At 45.2% G+C, this 15,738-nt stretch overlaps 1 protein-coding gene across 8 annotated transcripts in view; it reads left to right on the top strand.

The window, feature by feature from the left end:
* Positions 1-15,480, top strand: part of CADM1 (cell adhesion molecule 1) — a 261,293-nt gene extending 245,813 nt beyond the window's left edge. For 3 of the 8 annotated variants that reach the window (XM_055548143.1, XM_055548139.1, XM_055548138.1), the window contains 2 exons: positions 13,025-13,156; positions 15,193-15,480. In XM_055548143.1, coding sequence (XP_055404118.1) covers positions 13,025-13,156; positions 15,193-15,311 — 251 coding nt within the window. In that variant the 3' untranslated portion in view covers positions 15,312-15,480. Of the gene's footprint in view, positions 1-588; positions 643-2,225; positions 2,383-2,431; positions 2,675-13,024; positions 13,157-15,192 lie in introns of those variants that run through there. The other 5 variants (XM_055548137.1, XM_055548136.1, XM_055548144.1 and 2 more) reach the window with 4 other exon arrangements.
* Positions 15,481-15,738: the final 258 nt, after the last annotated feature.

The following is a 15,738-nucleotide window of genomic DNA, read 5'->3' as shown; positions in this document are numbered from 1 at the left end:
CACTGGTTTTTTAAATCTCTTTTTGAAAAATATTTTGCAAATCAGATTTTCTGATGAAAGCATAACCTGCAATCTGCAGTTAGCAGATGCCGTACCATTTTGAAATAAATGATCCAAGATCATCATCAACTGATAATGAACTGTGTTTGTCAGTCTTGGCCAGGAATTTCAATTTATAGTAAAATGTGAACTAAAACTTACATACATCAGTATGTAACATCTAAATATATTTGTATTTAAGAGCTCTATCAGAGCATCGACAGAGAACAATCAGGCTTTATTTTTTTTCTTTCTGCATGCTGTTATGAATGAGTGATTTGAAACATTCACCTTCATGTTTCATGTGCTTTGAAAGTGGAGACTGAGGAATCTTTCTGCCTCGATTGCGTATCCATAACAAAATGAAATGATTGGAGAAATGTACTTATGGATTAATACATTTAAGCTCTCCAAAAGAGAGAGAGAGATGGCAAGAGATTTGGCTCATGTTTTTTTTTTTTTTTTTAAGAAATTCATCCTCAGTTTTTAAGTGTTTTGTTTATGTCCCTTGAGGAATGAAAAGAAAAACGATTTGTTTTTACTTGTAAGGCCTTACTCAGTTGCCCAATTCCGCAGAAGAACTGGACAGTGAGGACCTCTCAGGTAAGGGCTAGTTATTAGGTAAAAGGCTCTGCAGTGTCCAACCTGTGGGCCCTCCGTCCACTTCCACAACATGGCCATTTGGATCACTGAACAGTTAATTCAAAACTGTGGGTTTTGAGACTAAAGAAAGAACAGATTTTTATTAACACTTTCTTCCTCCCCACCCACCTCTCTTCCCTGTGTATTTCTCTGATTGTATATTGCATGTATATTTCAGATTGGGGGGCTGACTCTGTAAAGCGGTAGAGGTCAAATCATCTTTGGAATTGCGCTAAAGCCACTGTGTTCAGTGGCTTAAAATAATTTTTATGTTCTAAGTATATAATGGTTCATGAAAATTTGTTGCATTTCAAAGCTTTTTAAGGATGTTGGATTATGAGACAAGATCTTTATTAAAAAAAAAAAAAAAAAAGCTCATATTGATCATCCCCTTCTGTGGAATATACTAGAAAAGCCAGGTCATAGTTAATCTTAGAAGGGGGCAGGGAGGGGAAGAGAGGAAGGGAGGGGGGTAATTGTTTTGTCACACACCATGATGTAAACTAATTATCCACCTCAGACCTTTTTCACAGCACACTGAGCTCTTGCAAAAGTAGGTTTCATGCTTGATTCTAGGATTTAGGTGTTACTAATCCAGAAGAAGAAGCATATCCTAAAAAGGAGGGGAAGGAGATTTAAAATGGTCAGAGCTAAACAATTATATGATCTCCCATGATGTCCTGGTACTTCACTGCCAACCAGCTACAGCTTCTGAAACATTTTGATCAGTTGCTTCTTAATAAGTCAGTAAGGAAGGGCCCTTCCTCATTAGGAGAAACCAAGGCATAGGACCGTAGATGCTGACTCTAGCCATTTGGAAACAAGGGTTCCATGTTGCCCTTCTTGGAGAGATTTCACTGCAGCTCCCTGGAATAGTTGGTTGTTGAGGTGTGGCTTTAACTACAGGTCTTACTTATCCAGTGAGAGAATGAGATAGTACCACTGTCTTTCACAGTCAATGGATATATTGCCTCCTCTGTGCTGTCAAGCCTCAAGGATGCCTTTATTTTTCTGCTATGTAGCGTGTCCCAGTTTGAACTTGAACTGTTGGATTTTCCTGCAGAGTGGAAGCTCCAGGAGGCCATATCGGTTTCGTTCACTGCTGTACACCTGTTGTCAGGGTGTAGACTATGTAAGCTCTCAACTGATGCTTGTTGGGTGAATAAATAAATTCCAAATCCCAAGGAATTTAGATAGATAAATAAATAGAAGATTAGAAAGATAGCTGGCCATCAAAGCAGTGTTTTATTTTTGCCTCCCATTTGTGATGGATTTAGAGAAGTTGCAAAAACGTTAGCCTGATCTTTTTTTTTTGAAGTGAGAGTAGATGAATCTTCTCCCTGCTTAGAATATCATGCTGAGTGTAAATAGTCCACTCATTTCTGACCCTGACCCTAAATAAAACAGCCCTGTGACACAGTGGCCTTTGGATCATTTCAAGGATCCTAAGAAGGGACTGAGTTCTCCTTGGCCCTGATCCCTCTTGGCATATCAGCCAGACAAGGATCACTCAGATACGCAGAAGTCATTTTTCTCCTCCTTAGGAAAATGGGACTAAAGCAGCCATTACCCCTTCCTCCAGCATCATCAATTAAAGACTACTCTGGGTCTCTCAGCTCTGCACCAAGTCAGATGCAGCCTTGCCGCAGCTCTATCAATCACCCCTGAGTCGGGAGCAATAAACCAACAACTGTTTGTGTTCATAATAATTCGGTTAAATTAATAATTACGTTGTTCCCCCCCCATCCAGGAACACTGCAGTCACACATTGCACGGAAGCCATAAGTCAAGTAGAACCCTGGTGATCCATCAGGCAGGGGCTGGGCTGCCTTTGCATCTGGTTTGATGAACTAATCAAAAACTGATTAGCACCTTTGTTCAAAGGGGATGCTGATTAATCAATTACTATTGATTGTGAGCATGGCTTCACTCGGCAGCAAAGAGACGTCTGAAGGGAAAAAAAAAAAAAACACCCAATAAAAATTGAGCAGCTGTCATAGTGTTTAAATTTATTAAAACAAAATACATTATTTTTTATGAAGCTGTCTTGAAATGGGTCACTGAAGAGGAGCATATTGATTGAGAAAGGATGAACTTCTCAAATTTCTGTAGCCTGGAGACTGAATTCAATTATAAGACAAGACAAACAGGTTAACACCCGTCTTAAACAGTCCATCAATAAATTAGAGGAGGTGTTGCACATTTAATGCTAAAGTGTGGTAATGAATAATATTACCATCCATTCCCTGCTCCATCTGGGTAGAAATTTCATTCTTTTCTTGTTATGGATAAATGTTACATCCTGCTTTTTCCTTCAAAATAATGCTGGTCTGTGTTCTGCTGGCCCCCTGCTCCCCTCCTCCCCCATTCACCACTGCCACCTCAGCTAATGACAATTTCATCAGCACCAGATGGTGCCCCAGCCTCACCCAGCAAAGCAAGTTGCCCAGCTGATCCTCCTCTTTAATCTGCATTACAAAATTACACTTGTGTGTAGTTCGGTGATTTTATTATTGGTGGGCCTGGGGAGCTTCTCCAGTTCTACTCTGAACCCTTTCATTGACTTTTTGGGTGTTAACTTTATTGATGATGGATCCACAAGAGTTTTCAATTGTTTTATCAATTACATCTGCTGTTTCCCTGTGACAGCTGGTAGTTATTGCCACCCATGTGGAATAGAATGGCTTCAAGCCTATTTATCCTTCTATTTTATTTTAAAACTTTTTAAAAAATGTCTCCAACTGCCTTGCTCCCTTCAGCGATGGAAGGGCCTTTGGGGACTGTTTAGTGGAGTACAGTGGTAAATATACAGCGTGCCAGAGAATAGCCCTCCAGCACAATCAGAGCAATCCATCAGGCTTCTGCTTTTGAAGCAAAGGCACCAACAAGAAATTTCAGAGCTCTCATGCTTCCCAAAGACATGTTTTCAGTTCCGGCCCTAATACAAGAAAGTGATCTGGAAGAAAAAACTTCTCCCTCACAATCCATAGGAGAGTGTGGATGGAAGGCAAATTCTAAGTGGCCCTGATAATTCATGTTAGTTGTTAAGGAAGGATCTAGGTGAGCCAGCTCTAGTCCCTTAAATGAATTACAGAGAAAACACGGGCTTAAACTATGGTCATGGTTTAGTTAATGGAGCTTCCCTGGTGACTCAGACAGAAAGAATCCACTTGCAGTGCAGGAAACCTGGGTTTGATCCCTGGGTCGGGAAGATTCCCTGGAGAAGGAAATGGCAACCCACTCCAGTATTCTTGCCCGGAGAACTGCATGGACAGAAGAGCCTGGCAGGCTACAGTCCTTGGGGTCGCAAGGAGTTGGACACAACTGAGCAACTAACACTTCCTTTAATGGAAGCCCTGAAAGTCCTTCAGATCCAGATTGTCAGTTCTGGGGTGGAATATACGGCCATCTGTCTGGTGGGTGTCCTCAAAGTCTGACTTAACTTGCTTAAAATATGTGTAAGGAACTGTCAGTAGACCTGGTATTTGGGGGGACTCTTTCCTTACTGGCTCCCACATAAAGTATGGCCTAGATTTGGCAAACATGCAATTGCATTTTTTGTTGTTGTTGTTAGACTAGTAATAATAATGATGATAAAGAAAAACATCAAAACCCAGCTGGACTATGTAGACAAATTTAAGATATGGCCCCTAAATTTCAAGTGAGGTTTTCTTTAGCTTGTATTTGTATAGTGCTTGAGCACTTAGCTCATGCACACACGTGGTCCCAGTGATCTGCATCCATTCAGCAGTTGTTTGAGCTCCTATGTGCTAGGCCCTGCTCTGGGCACCAGGGATGCAGCAGTGAACAAAACCAACCAGGGGCTGGAGCTGCCCCAGATTTCACACGCCAGGACCCTGCCCTTACACAGTTATGCTCTTGTCCAGGAGACAGGCTCAAAGCACAATGAAATGTCAGAAAAATACAGCTGGGTAAAATGAAAGCAAATAACTTTCCTGGGAAGAGGTGGAGGGCACCAGTGCGCACCAGGGGAGGCCAGTGGGACAGGAAGACCAAGAGACGAGCGTGAGCCAGCGTGGGAGGCTCGTCCCGAAAATCCTGTGAGATCATTGAGGAAGGGCTGTTTACAAATGAAGACGCTGGGGCTCCTGAGATTAAATGATTTACTCAAGAGACAGAATCAGAATTTAAACATAGAATTTCCTGCCTTTTTAGAATACAGACTTTGGTTTAAAAAGTGACTATCCTTCCCCTGTGAAATCCACACTTCCCTTTGTTCTGGGATCTTGAGAATCCTTTCCTCTTTGGCCTTTTTTGATTCAGTCTGTGCTTGGAAAGAAAGAGGCAGAGGAAGTTGGTTTCTCCGGAGCCCATCAGGCATATTGCTGACAACCAGGAAAGATCTCTTCCAGCATTGAATCAAGCTCTTTCCCATCCAGTGGCGACCTTAAACTCTGCTAAGTTGCTTTCAGTACCATTATCCCATTGATCTCCTAAATTGTGGGATGGATTGCCCCCTGAGCCGGTCCTTAAATGCCATGGGAAGGTGTTGGGTTGCAGAGGATTAAAACATGTAGATTCCCTTATTTCAAAATTCCATTTAATACAAGGCAGTAGACTGGCATATCATACTGGGTCTGTGCCAGCTTGGCCATGACTTTACCACAACATGAGTTTGAATTTCGTGATGTTGCTGATCTTCCCATAATCCAACATGCTACTGTTTCCCCCATGGGGAGGAAGGAGACCATCAAATAGGAACTTTTCCTTCCAAATTGATAAGTTGGCGGGCTCCAACACAAAATGTGAATTCCAGTTCTACAGGTTGGACACTGCTTTGGGGTGACTTCACCATATTCATTAATCCATCCTCACACCCCCAAATGCCTGAGGTCCACTGACGCATCTTTCTCCAGAGAGAGATTCGAGTGGGAAATGTATGTTTGGAAATACTTCACAAGTTTGCCCTCTTTATCAGATGTCTGCTCCTTTAAGGGAAACTCCAGTCTCATCGTCAGTGCCTTCCTGTTGCTTAAAATGGAAAGGGCAAGCACACTTCTAAGCCCTCATCATTAGATGAGTAGAGAGGACTCAGGAGTGTGCCTTGTGGTCTCTGGTGATGCTTAATGCCTTGGGAGCGTTTGCATCCTATTGCATCAAGTCATTTCCACTGTTGGTTAAATTAACAAAATCAAGTCACTTGAGAAGGGAGAGAAATCAGCATTTGGGAAAAAAAAAATCTTGTTCTCATGCTTAGCTGACAACAAGAGCTTAATATCCTGATGCTTAAATGGTAGACCTGAGTTAGGACTTGGACGGGGTGGCCTTCGGCAGGCCCACAGCCTTGACCACCACCCCGGACCACCAGTCACACTGTGTGCCCTTCTGCATAAATGAAAAGAAGGGGCTTGGTGATTTCACGTCAGCTAATGTCTCTGGGGCATCTTAGCCTCTGAGAACAGCACTGTGTGCAGTATAACCCTTACTCCAAAGTGCTGTAGTATTTGCCTGGAATCAGTGATTAGAACTGGAATAAAGCCTGCCTTGGGCTTTATGACAGTGGATTTCAATTTGACAGACACCTGTTGAGTGGCTATGACATGCCAAGCCCCAGCCCAGAGAGGCCCCTTCATATTCAGCAACACACTGGCTCCTCAAAACAGTCCTCTGAATTGTATGTCTCTGCTCAGTGGCTGAGAGTGGCTCATTGACCTGCCTGAAGTCACACAGAAAAGCAGCGAAGCCCAGCTTCTAGCCTGGGCTAGAAGGCTGTGGGCAAGTCCAGTGCCCTTTCCAGCAGGCCACACAGGAGGTGAGCTCCTACCTCTTCTGGCATCTGCTGTTCGGGCCTCTTTCTGGAGGAAAAAATAGACAGTAACTGCCTAAGAGCACGGGTCCTGATCATTATACAACCAGAGCCCGTGAGCAGTGCTTCTGAGGTCAGTGAATGCCTACGGAGCTCTGGGCGGCAGGATGATGTGGTGATGATGGCTGCAGTTTTTCTTTAAGTAGCTTAACATAGTTCTTTTGAAATGTTAGCATAGCTGGAGCTACATTGCTAGAATGAGATGCAGCCGAGGGATAGTCTTAGATGCCTGGGATGCTGTTTGAGAACCTTCATGATTTTCTTGCCTTACATTTATTCCTTCCCTTCCACTCTCTCAGAAGACAGAAAAGAAAGGTTATGCTGCATGGAGGCCGGTGTGCTCCAATATGTATTAACATCTTAATGGGAAAGCTGTGCATGTACTGTGTACATTTACTACTCTCTGACAAGAGGGAATTAAATGTCAGAAGGATTTGTAGCATCTATAATTGAATTGGTGCTGAGAAAAGCAAATCTTAAAGAAGAATAACATATTAGGATTAGCAAATAATGTGGCATTTTGTCAGTGCATGCCATTCAGTTTGTTCCCCTTCAGTAATAAAGTTGTGCTTTTTAAAATGCACACTTATTTTTGTTGTCGTGATGGGAGCTACAATAGGTGATGAGAATGAGAAGCTGCAGTTCTCAGATGGTGCCAGGTTTGGGGACTGGTTTTATCTTTGAGGTCAGATTCTGGTTTCATCCCGGATATGAAAAATCCACTGCCAAGCTTTTTCTTTCTTTCTGGTAAAAAGTAGCAAATGACGTCATAGTCATTAAGCATCCTCTGAGATCGAGTAATCCCTGTAGCCCAGGGGGCAGCATTTCCGCTATGAACACTGCTTCTCGAAGTTTCTAATTAAACTCACTTGTCCAATCAGATCTCAGCCCAGGAAAAAAGAATAGAACGAAAGCGAGTGACAGACAGAACTGTTGTGAAAAGTCAACAGTTTCACTTTTCCCGAAGGTCAACAGGCAACAGTCATTCATCGAGAAATGGCAGAAGGTTAAATATAGGATAGTCCAATAAATACAGGTTGGAAGACCCATCTCCTTAGAACCTCCCCCATGTCTTTGGTATTAATTTTAAAGATGAGACCTCGGGTAGTTTATAACCTTTGTTAAAAAATAGTATGCGCATTTAAGGGGAGTAATAGCTCTCCCCAAGTTTTTGAGTATGCCTTCTAGCCAAGGCCAAGGGAGGGGTGAAATGTGAAGGAAGCCAAGGTAGGGTGGTGGTCCGTGTGTTTGAACTGTATGACTATATCGCACTTGGGCCCCTCCAAGGTGACAAGCTTAGTGTCCTGTCCGCGTGGCCTGGGCCGAAGCTTGCGGCTGCAGCTGCACTGGGCTCTTGGCTCAGCGACCCCCCTGCCAAGGTCCCTGTCTGCCAGGAGCTTGTCTAGGACATCCTGGCCATTCCGTGGCTATCCATGGATCTCTGCCTCTGGCAGCGGAGGCTTCTAGGCTTTTCACAGATCCATGATTAAGGCATTCACACAGCAGTTGATGTCAGGCGTCCCATGCCAGGTGGTAAAGTAGCCATAGAAACGGGGATCTGTTAAAGCACCCTGTTTTAACACAGGCGGTGTGACTGCCAGAGCCCGGCGCTCAGGAGACCCTGGCAAGACATTTGGGGAATAAGAGCAAGTAGAGAAAGGGGAGGGCCCCAGAGAGAGAAGGAGACCAAAGTTCCCTAGCAGTCACTTTTCTTGTAGGGCCTAGGGAACGAGTGCCTTTAGAATTTACCCCCTGCACACTGCCCATGAGAAAAGGATCGAGCCAGGTCGCCCAGCCCAAAGTAAAGAAAACTGAGCAGGTCCGGGCATCACTCTTGGGACAGTCTTTGAAATTTTTTGTCCTTGCAGTTTCTAAGATGCTGATGGGAACCCCTGGTAGTTGAAACTGTGACCGGGTAGTTGAAACAAGCAGTGGTAGCCAACTTAGTATTCTGTAAGCTGCTCGTAAGCCCTCACCTGGAGTCAAGTTGTCCCAGCTTTTGGCCCAAAGAAGAGCTAACTCACGAATACTAAACAGTCCATGATTGATCTGTCCTTAGAGTCTCATGTCACGCTGAGCACCTGCAGGGCTTGCAGCACGGGACGATGCGGGAAGGATTGTGCCCCATCTCTGAGTTGACACTTCCCAACAGCTCCATAGTGCCCCTGAAAATCCGGCTCACGGAAGGACGGGGCCTGAGTTACCTGAAGTCCCGTGAGAAGTGATGGATGAGGAACTCTCAGCAGAAGTGAACACTTACACCCGTACTGAGAGGGACAATCATGTCTCTTAAAGATAGGAAAACACCCCCTTCTAAACCAAGAGCTGCCCACTGCCTGAGGATCAGTGCTTTAATGCACTTTAATGCTTTACTAGTGCTTTAATGCCCACATACTTTTTTTAATAAGTAATTTTTAAATTTTTAATTGGAGGATGATTGCTTTACAGTGTTGTGTTGGTTTCTGCAGTACAACAATGTGGATCAGCCATAAATATACATATATTTCCCTCCCTCTTGAGCCTTCCTCTCACCCACTCCCCACCCGTCTAGATCATCACAGCACTGGGTTGAGCTCCCTGTGCTATACAGCAATTTCCCAGCAGCTAGCTATATTATACATTAGGTAATGTAGAAGCTAGGGCTTCCTTGGTGGCTCAGCGATAAAGAATCCCCCTGCCAATGCATGGGACATGCGTTCGATCCCTGGGTCGGGAAGATTCCCTGGAGAAGGAAATAGCAACCCCCTCCAGTGTTCTTGCCTGGGAAATCCCATGGACAGAGGATCCTGACAGGCTACAGTCTGTGGGGGTCACAAAGAGTCAGATACGACTTAGTGACTGAACAACAACAGTGTAGAAGTGAGGGCGGCTGTAGAATCTGTCAGTTTCCTTCTCTGCCTGATTTGAAAAGCGAGCCTGAAATCTGGAGAGGATGTTCCCCAGGGAAGCTGATGGGACTCTAGGGAAAGGCTCTGAACCCCTCAAGGAGCAGGATGTGTGGGCGATGGTGAAAGGCAGGGGCATTTCCACAGTGTTCTCTGTGAGGTAATTGCTCAAGGAACAGTTGTGAGCAGGACAAGGAAGGTCACTTGGCCAGTGGACCTTGTGGGAACCTATGCTGCTATTGGTTGGCGGTACTGTTCTGGGCTCCAGTTTGCACTCTACTCCCGAAGCCTGGCTCCTGTCTGTATAGCGTCCTGTGTAACTGCTTAGGACTGTGAGTGAGGCACCAGCCCACTGCATCCAGGGGTAGGGAACCAGCCTTCACCTGGGCCCCCCACCCAAAAAGTGGAAGTCGCTCAGTCACGTTTGACTGTTTGCGATCCCATGAACTATAACCTGCCAGGCTCCTCTGTCCATGGAATTCTCCAGGCGAGAATACTGGAGTGGGTAGCCTGTCCCTTCTCCAGTGAATCCTCCTGACCCAGGAATGGAAGCAGGGTCTCCTGTATTGCAGGCAGATTCTTTACTAACTGAGTTACCACCTTGGACCAATCAACGACACTAGAAAAACTCCCCACTCAGCCCACACGTGGACACACAGAAAGGAATGAGACAAGTCTGGAGACAGCGCCACTCTTCATAGAGGATGCCAGGCCACACCAGACGCTGGAGGACGGCCAGGACTGTATCAGGGCCTCCCGCAGTAAACTCCGGGGCAGGCCAGGGATGGAAAGAGGTGGGGCAGAGCTGCAGCCCACTCTGTTCCCTGTACATTCAACACCACTTACCTTCTGTGTCCGTCCACAATAATTGAAGGCAGGAGAGATGTCTCAGTGATTAAGTGGTGGTAGTAAACTTTCTGATCAAAGTGAGTATCGGAAGATAGCTGGAGAGATTACCCATATAAATAAGTATCTATAAAATATGTATGTCCCTGAGGATGGGAAAGATAACTAGAACCCAGGTATTTAATGTGGGCACAGGACAAGGAGAAATGAGCCTCTTCAGCTCTGAGTTCCTGGAAAGCAAAGGTCAAATGAATGATTTTTGGCTGGAGAAATTAATCCCATAGCTACAAACCCTATGATGTTGGTTGGTTGGTTTTCTCTTATCAGAGCTTCCCCCTCCTTCTTCATCTCTCTTCCCTCCCTCCCCACTTCTCTTTCTCTGGCTTTCTTTCCCTAGGCTTCTAGGATGGTCCTGCGCCTCGGCATGGAGGAGGCAGTCTTGGAACAGAGAGCACAAAAGTGCTTCCCCCAGTGGGTTAAGTCCAGAAGGGGCAGCTTCTCTCTGCTCCATCTTCCTGGGACCGGACCTCTCTTCACCTCTCACCTCTCAAACCCAGCTTTCCCCGCTGCTCAGTAGCTGGAATCACTTTGTTTTTCTTACCCCATTCTAAGACACAGGGAGTTAGTTGAAAGAGCCTCATATTTCAATAGGTCTGAAGCTTGTGGCCATTGGAGAGGAGTTAATTCTCATTCCCACAAGAGCCCCTGTTTTGACAGCTCCCTAAGGGAAGCACAGCTTTCTGGCTTATCCATGACTTTGGTCTCCCTGTGAGCAATTTTGATCCTGTGCAGTTGGGGTGAGAGTCTCTGGTGTGTAAAGCATTACCCTCCAGCAGGTACCATGTGTCGTGGTACGTCCTCCTGGGAGCGCGCCCCTTCAACAAGCCCTGTTGTCTTAAAAGAAGAAAAGAAAAAAAGTTTCCGTAGCTGAGTTCTGCCTTGTTGAGATGACTTTCAAGACACGGAGGCTGCTGCCCCTGCAGTAGGCAGCACTTTGGGATGCAAGGGGAGACTCCTCTCTGCCACATTTCAAGGCGAGCTTATTAGACGTGTGGCTGGAGGGGCCCGTGCGTCACAGATCTGGCTAATTGGCTGCAGTGCACTCTGCCTCCAACCCATCTCCATTCTCCAATTAAATTCCCATCATCCTGTTGTCCTGGGCGACCCGCTGCTGCCTCCGATTCCATCCACATTTCTATTTGGGTTTGGAGTGGGGAATTTTTTTTTTTTTTTTTTTGGTCATCCTTCCAATGGTAACTTAATGAAACACTTTAAATACTCCATTTTTAAATTTAAACTCTTTTAATTAAAACACTTTTCATGGAACCCTCAGTCACGAGTTATTTCCCCACATCCTTCAGTACTTAATCTCAGAGCAGAATTGGAAATATCGATAGAAAGTGTAAATCATGCCCTCCTGCTGAAAGCGTTGTATCAGGTTTCGGCTCAAAAGAGCACCATTACCTTTAGCTGTCACGGATCTGTACACTTGATCGATAAACTTCAAATATTATTAGAGGTGGAGGCTTCAGAGATTTGCTCTGTTCTTTGGAGAGAGACAGAGATAAATCTTTCTTAAAAATTGACTCGAATTTGCACTCTCCGTCTTCCTGGTGAAATGCATTTCTCTTAGGCGTCCAGCAACTGCTACGGGGACAGATTTATAGGCCATGTGCTTCTTGTACTGAAAGATTTAAATGGTAAATCCTTCACATATGACTTCACAAATCATGTAAAGTTAAAAGATTTTTACCGTTTCTGTTGCTGCTGTGCTTAAATTGTAAGGTACAGCTAGTAAATCATTTTAATGGAGGTGTCGTACTTGACTCAATAAAAAAAAAGACAATGGTTTAGCTTCCACTCGAAAATGTTAATGTATTAATCAACGGGAGAATAATTGTTTTTTACTACATTATAAATCTCGGGTGCCATTAGAATTTCAGCAAGGGGTGATGTAGCCACATTCCTAAATTAAAATTGTTTACACTGCCATACATCCATTCTGCATGGCCATAGCTCATTCGGGGTTCATTTTGGAGTTGTTCCCCAGCCAAACATGTCGTTCCTCAGTCGAAAGAAGACATCCCCAAGGGAGTGATGCTTATAAAGGAAAATTAATTGCATCGTGGAGTGTTAAATAAATAAAAGAAAAACCGTCTGTGGCAATGGACAATTATTCCTTGCTGTCTTTTTTTGAAATAGGTTTTTAGGTTTTTAGACAGAGGCTTACTCCCTCGTACATCCTAAATGTAGCAGGCATGTCACTTGTCTCTAGTCCCCTAATCCTTGTTTTATCTCTAGGCAGCTGGGGCTTTTGAGCTCCTTGCTTTTCCCATGCAAATGCCTAGTGGGGAATAAGTTGCGGGGCATCTCTAGAAAGATGCTCCAGCCACCCTTCCACAGCTCCTGTTACTGCCTGAAGGTACCTTTCCGAGCTCCCTTAAATAGTTAGGTCAGCCTCCTGCATAGGATCTGCAGGTGGTTGCAGAGAGGGTGAACGCCAAGACCAGGCCAGGATTGGACAGACTCTGTTTCTTCTCTCTCTGCTCCCTAAGCGTGTTCACACGTGTTAGCATCCGATGCCGCTTAGAATGAAATTGCCTTGAGGGGAGAACAGGTCAATTCAGCACTGGACAGGTCCCCTCGGTGGCACTCGATCCATCTCGACTATCCTGACTCCTCCATTAAGAAAGAAGGTGACCTCTGATCCTGGAGGCAGTGTCTCCAGGGTTTCTGGTGTCTCCTAATAGACTCTACATCCCTATTCCTCTTCTGATCTCAACAGATTCTCGAGCAGGTGAAGAAGGCGCGATCAGGGCGGTGGATCACGCCGTGATTGGCGGCGTCGTGGCTGTGGTGGTGTTTGCCATGCTGTGTTTGCTCATCATTCTGGGGCGCTATTTTGCCAGACATAAAGGTAAGCCAGGGGGCCTCCTGTAAGCTTGGGCAGCCAGGAGGCCTCGTGTCACCATGGCCGCTGCCTCTGTGGGACTTGGCAAGCTTGTCCTTAAATAGGCAGTTTGGTTTCTGGGGCCACACAGCCTCTTTGATTCTTGGAACTGGGAAAGAAAAAAAACAAAAATCTTAGCAGCCGCTGATTAGGAAGGACTCTGAGAGTTGTTGAGTAGCACTCCTTGATTTGGATTTTTTTCTAAATAAAAAGCTTTATAGGTTTGTTATTCTACAATCCATCATCAGGGATAGAGTAAAAAGTCTAAGGGGCTGATGTGTGAGGTGTGGCATGAACCCCAAAATGATAAACAGGGAAAAGAACCCCCGTGACCTTCCTCTTTGTGGGAAACATGTGGGCTAGCCCTGTGCCCCGGCCCCCAACGCTGGGTAAGCTGGTCACAGCGGCTGGAATACTTCCTTGGTTTGATGTGCCTTAAAAGCCACATAAATATGTATTTTTAAAATTATCAGTGCAATTGATTTAAATTGCCATTAATCATCACACTTATCAACTGTGCAGTCTGGATGGGCAATCATCTTTGCGAGTGCTCCTCTCTACCCCACGCTGCTCTGAGCCTCTTCTCCCTCTCGGTAATTTATTCTTCCTTTTCTTTTTTGGCCCTGGTCTTTCTCGGGTATTTTTCTCAAGCACTGTGCAGTGGGCTTCCGGGCCTTTCCTGTAGTATAAACTCGAGGTGCTGGCAGACTGCTGGATGGTAGACCTTGGGTTCAGGGTGGGTCCCCTGAGCACAGCAGTGGAGGTCCAAGGTGCTTGACCAAAATCACCTTTAGAATCCAAAGTGCCCATCTCGAATGTAAAACAGTTCGGGGCCCTCCGTACTGGGGGTCCTTCTGCCCACGCCCAGGGCTCTGTATACACTCTGCCCACTCCCAAGAGGCAGTCTGTTTGGCAGAGAACTCCCAGCCTCTTGGTGTTAAGCTTGATAGAGCCAGGAAGGTCAGGCGAGAGAGCAGGGCTGAAGTCTGCACAATACTGCGAGTTGCTGGGAGGAGGGTGTACTCTACAGAGGAAAGAGGGACATGGGAGAACCATCCGAATGCCTGCCTTCTTGGATTTGTCACTCTGAAAACGTGAAAGTTCAACAGCCTTTTCTTACTTAAGAATCTTTGCGAGCACGATACCTAACGGGAGGAGGGTGATTTGATTATCATGGGCAGTGCCAGCTCTACCTGTATTTCATACAGAGGTGCAACCCTTGTCTTTCTCCACGTAAACCGTTGGGACTTGCTGATAAAGAGTGTCACCAACTCCGTTAATGTTCTGTCTATTGTCATTATAAAGTGGCTGTGCCAATTAGCAAATCCATGAATCTGGGTCCCGGCTAGAGTGACATCAGAAGCAAGAATCACTTGTTTCTTAAGGCAGATCCCATGCCTTGCTTCCAGCTGATACAACATCAAATTCTTTCTTGATCTGGAACCCCACTCTGCAATGGGAGGCAGAAGAAAAATCAAACCTACTTGTGCGGGTTCAAGCACATGCTCACTCATGGACAGGCGCCAGTGCTTCCTGAAGACAGGAGGCGAGGGTTCAAATAAACCGTGTGAGATGACGGTAGAAAATCAGCAGGGCCCTAATTCATTTATTGGCTAATTGCTCTTCCTTGCTTTGGTCTTTAACCATGTACGTGCACATATCTGGCCATTGGTCCTGGGCGTTTACTGTCAGCAGCTCTCCAGCTTCCTGCATTTTTAGCTCCCACTCACGTCTTCTTCTGCTGACATCCTCTGGTCATAATCACGGCTCTAATGTCTCATTTGCTGAATTATATCGCAGCGGTTCAGTTGGAGTGGTGCCTTTGGAACCCCCGGATCCCCATTTGTCTCACCCACCTCGCTCTCTTCTTCCAATTGTTTTTTCCCCTCTGCTGCCTGCACACCACTTCGGCTGATGATGGCCATAAAGCAAGTTGCCATCTCTGTACCACTTTACACAGCGGCCATCAGACAGTCACGGTGCTTTACCCCTTCATCTTTCAGGTACATACTTCACTCATGAAGCCAAAGGAGCCGATGACGCAGCAGACGCAGACACAGCTATAATCAATGCAGAAGGAGGACAGAACAACTCTGAAGAAAAGAAAGAGTACTTCATCTAGATCAGCCCTTTTATTTCAATGAGGTGTCCAACTGGCCCTATTTAGATGATAAAGAGACAGTGATATCGGAACTTGCGAGAAATTCGTGTGTTTTTTTATGAATGGGTGGAAAGGTGTGAGACTGGGAAGGCTTGGGATTTGCTGTGTTAAAAAAAAAAATGAAAAGAAATGTTCTTTGAAAAGTACACTCTGCTGTTTGACACCTCTTTTTCTGATTGTTTGGTTTTTCAATTTTTATTTCTTCTTACCAAGTCATACTTGGACGCTTGGATTTAGTTTGGATAGATTGCAGAAAATTCTGTGCCTTGTTTTTCGTTTGTTGGTTGCGTTCCTATTTTTCTTTTCCCTCCCTCCTTTGTGTGAATTTATTTTTCCCCAAAAAATTTTGGATTTTTTTTTTTCCCCAAAAAAATCTCCCGTTTTGGAA

Source organism: Bubalus kerabau, chromosome 15 (assembly GCF_029407905.1).
Source record: "Bubalus kerabau isolate K-KA32 ecotype Philippines breed swamp buffalo chromosome 15, PCC_UOA_SB_1v2, whole genome shotgun sequence".
NCBI classification, from domain to species: domain Eukaryota; kingdom Metazoa; phylum Chordata; class Mammalia; order Artiodactyla; family Bovidae; genus Bubalus; species Bubalus kerabau.
This window is presented reverse-complemented; position numbering and strand designations above follow the sequence as displayed.